Here is a 4217-nt window from a genome sequence, read left to right on the forward strand (position 1 = left end):
TGTGTGTGTGCGCGTATGTGAGTTTCTCTCTCATTCCCTACTTCTTGGGCTCACCCGTTCCTTTGTAGGTCTCGTACATTATCATCTAAAAAGTAGTTATAGTGGTGATTGATGCACAAGTATATTAAAGAACTATCAAAGTTCACATGAGAATCATAAGCATTTGCCATCCTTATGAAGGGAAGGAGAACAATGGTTTGCTTCAATTGACGCACATGTAACCACGGCAGCGTACGGATCACATACTAGTTTTATATTAAAACACAATAAATAAAAATTTCATGTGATTGTAAGCATTCATTTAAATTTACTTTATATAAATCTCATTCCTCCCTTAACTTAGGAGGCCTTCGTGCATCTTCACCTTGTTATTGATGAAAGACTAATTTCTTACGGGAATGCACCCATGAGTCAAAATGACGATCTTGAGGAGTCTAGTTTATTTATGAGTTCTCTCTAAACTCTTCAATTTAAGTTTTCAAAATCGTCGACAGGTCACAGAGGTGCCGTGTGGGAGGTGATGAATTACAGTTGATCAGGCTTTTGAAAACGCCTTGCCCATGTGCTTCTCCGTATGTAGGAGCTTGCCTTTGCGAGCCCAATTGCTACTTGACACTTCTAAGAAAAGAAGGAATTGTCAGCTTATGTCTAGCATGGATGCTCTGTGGTTGTTCCTGATACATTCAGAAGGTGACACTTGCTGTCATGCTGGCATGGCATTTCCTTCGGAGGAGGGTAGCTCGGTTGCCGACAACATGCATGCTGTTCTCTCACAAAATGGAGTTGAACAACATGAACCCTGTGGATGCAGCTATATTGGCGTTTCGCATGAGCACTTATTGCATGAAAATTGGTACCCAACCTGCCATACTTCATGTCCCAAGACATGCTGTCATGCCTGGACCTTCCACCGCAAATCATGCCAGTGTACATGCTGATTGTGCCTCTTCCACATGGCAGAATGGGGATATGTATGCCAAAGCTGGCCTTTCCTACCCTCATCATGTAGACATACATACCTGGAACCTTGCCATCAAGACTTGTGCAAGATCAGGGTCATGGTTGAAAGCCTTTCATCTTTTTTGGCAATTGCATCAGGAAGGCATGATACCTGAAAAGCTCACTTTAACCTTTATTCTTATTGCTTGTAGCAACCAGGGGGGTCTGCATGAAGGGAAACGAGTACATGCTCGCATTGCCAGCAGTGGATTTAAATCTGATTCTGTCATCCTTACTGCCCTGGTTAGGATGTATGGCAATCATAGCAGGCTCGATAATGCCTCATATGTGTTCAATCAGATGACCGAACGGGATATTGTGGCATGGTCCACCGTCATAAAAGTATTTGCTCAGCAAAGCAGTGGCCTGAGAGCCCTTCAGTTTTGCAGCCAAATGCTTCAGGAGGGATTGATGCCAGATAAAATTGCATTAATATGCGCACTGGATGCCTACATTTACGCATCTAAGAGAGAACGTGTGTGCATACTCGTGTGTGCCTTATTCAATATGCAAGAGGATGATGGTGTAGCTGTCGGTACGGCTCTTGTTAGCATGCTTGGAAAATGTGACAATATTGCTCTTGCAATGGAAGTGTTTGATAGAATGATAGTGCGGAACGTGTTCACATGGAGTGCCATGATATCGGTCCAGGTCCAGCATGCCCAGAGCATGAGAGCGCTTCAGCTTTTCAGCGACATGCAGGAACAGGGGATTTTGCCAACTGAAATCACTTATATTAGTGTTGTCAGTGCATGTACAAGTGAAGAAGATCTGGGTGCAGGGCACCGACTGCATGCACGGCTTGCTGGCAACTTACATGAAATTGGAATCTCACTTAGCAATAGCCTTCTTAGCATGTACAACGTGTGTGGTCATTTTGAGGATTCAACATCATTGTTCGAAGCCTTGCCTAGAATGGATATAATTACCTTCACTGCAATGATTACTGCATCTGTAAGTCATGGGAATGCTGACATTGCATTTGGCTTTTTGAACAGGATGATATCAGCTGGACATGTGCCAGACCAGGTCGCATTCACCTCTCTTCTAGAGGCAGGCAGTATGGTTTCGGACCCTACCAGGATTCAGTGTCTTCACGCTTTTATCACTGAATGTGGGTGCGACGCTGAGCTAATTTTGACCAATTCATTGCTCAATGTGTACTGTAAGAGTGGCAACTTGGTGGAGGCACATTGCATTTTCGATAGAATGGTGGTTCGGGATTCAATCTCTTGGAATGCCATTTTAGGCTTGTATGCCCAGGTTGGGCTCATGAAGGAAGTGCTCAAACTTCTTCAGCAGATGCAGCAGGAAGTGTTCTTCGACAAAGTTACTATCTTAAACACGTTAAGCTGTTTCACTGGCCCTGATGCCCTTCCTTATGGCAAGCGCTTGCATACACTGGTTCTGGCGAAGGGACTTGAGATTGAGGTAAGAGTTAGCACTGCACTTGTGAGTATGTATGGAAGGTGTGGCAATTTGCCTTTTGCACAGCGTGTTTTTGGTGAGATGCAAGATACTGATTTAGTTCTATGGAGAGAACTTGTCATGGCTTACATTTCTAATGGCCAGGCCAACACAGTCAAATCACTTTTTGACAGATTGTTTATTGAAAGCTTCATTCCAGATCAGTTCTGTTTTGTTAGCATTTTTTCTGCTCTTTGTGAGCAGGTGACGTTTTCGGAGGTCAGACGTCTTCATGTTCACCTTGTGAACAGCGCTTGTGTCTCAGATGTGAGTGCGAGTAATGCACTAATGAATTTGTATGGCAAATGTGGTGGCCTCGAGGACGCCCACAGTTTGTTTAACAAAATGTTAAAGAGGGATTCGGTCTCCTGGAATACTATGCTTTCGGTTTACAATCTGCATTCTCGAAGCCGGGAAAGCGTATTTTTAATTCAGGACAAGATGTGTTGGGAAGGCTATCTTCCAGATATGATCACCTGGACAAGTCGTCTTGCCGCATGTGTCAGCTCAATAGACTTAGCAGAGGGAAAGAGGCTGCATACATGCTTGCACCACTATGCACTTGACACAGATGTCTTTGTTGCAACAGCTCTATTGAACATGTATGGTAAGTGTGGCAGTTTGGGTGCAGCTCGAAGCATTTTCGACACTCTCCCTGCTAGAAGTTTGGTCTCCTGGAATACTATGATTGCAGTATATGCACAACATGGGCTTGGGAAGGAAGCTGTAGAGCTCTTTGACCTAATGCTGTCCCAGCAGGTACAACCCGACAAGGCTACTTTTGCTAGTATTCTTGCTGCATGTAGTCATGCTGGGCTTCATGTTGAAGGCTGCCGTATTCTTGCTTGTATGGAAAATCACGGCGTTTCTCCTTCAGCAGATGATTTTTCTTGTATGATAGACCTGCTTGGGAGGCTGGGAAGGTTAGACGAAGCTGAAAGTTTTATCAATGCTCAGCCAGAAAATGCAACAGTTAAATCTCTTCGTGCATTGCTGAGTGCTTGTCGACACCAAAGAGACGTGGAGCGGGGTCAGCGTACGGCAGAAAAAGTATTGCATATTGACACAAATGATGCTGCATCATATGTGCTGCTCTCAAATCTATATGTTCATGATGGAGTGGTCGGGCAATGAGGAGTTGAGGCACTTGAGCTGTGCCACAACCATTATTGCAGTAAAGGCTTTGTGATGTCAAGTGACACCTTGACTCTTACATTGTCTTCATCTGCCTTCAAACACTGGCGAACAAGGGCCCCATTGCATGATGCAAGCGCTAGGGGTAGGCATTCCTCGAAAAATACCTTTGATGGATTGATTCTTACAATGTCTTCATTTGCCTTGAAACTCTATCGAGGAAGAGTTCCCTTGCCTAAGGTAAGAGCTAGGGGCAGGCATTCTTTGAAAACCTATCACGTGCACATGGCTCTGTGTCCCACATGGACATGCTTCATCGACTTCGAGAGCCAGTTTTTCCCTTCTTCCTAGATAGGAGTGTTCCTAGAATCTTAGGAGGATTAGTACCAAGATTAGTACCGGCAATTTTGTGAGCGTGTTCTCGCAGGACATGCATGTCTGGACAAGTCCATTAGATTAGGTTTTCGAGTTTTGGAACCCTCTTGCATAAATGGTTTCGACACGCATCTTGACAGATGTTGTTACACTACGGTGGGCTGGCATAACGTCATATAGTAGGAATCCAACAAGCCGTTCCCCACGTCGATTGGATTCCCAAGTCGGCATTCACCCAAACT

The 4217-nt window shown here is 44.5% G+C and overlaps 1 protein-coding gene across 1 annotated transcript; it reads left to right on the plus strand.

The window, feature by feature from the left end:
- Positions 1-402: 402 nt before the first annotated feature.
- LOC147454917 (pentatricopeptide repeat-containing protein At3g53360, mitochondrial-like) lies at positions 403-3790 on the plus strand. The gene has a single exon (XM_086516732.1). The coding sequence runs from the start codon at positions 706-708 to the stop codon at positions 3598-3600; it is 2895 nt and encodes a 964-aa protein (XP_086372858.1). The 5' UTR covers positions 403-705; the 3' UTR covers positions 3601-3790.
- Positions 3791-4217: the final 427 nt, after the last annotated feature.

This window comes from Adiantum capillus-veneris, chromosome 7 (assembly GCF_014529385.1).
Source record: "Adiantum capillus-veneris isolate H3 chromosome 7, ASM1452938v2, whole genome shotgun sequence".
Taxonomy (NCBI): domain Eukaryota; kingdom Viridiplantae; phylum Streptophyta; class Polypodiopsida; order Polypodiales; family Pteridaceae; genus Adiantum; species Adiantum capillus-veneris.

Coding starts and splice junctions, on each gene's coding strand:
- LOC147454917 (XM_086516732.1), top strand. CDS start 706: ATGCTGGCATGGCATTTCCTTCGGAGGAGGGTAGCTCGGTTGCCGACA.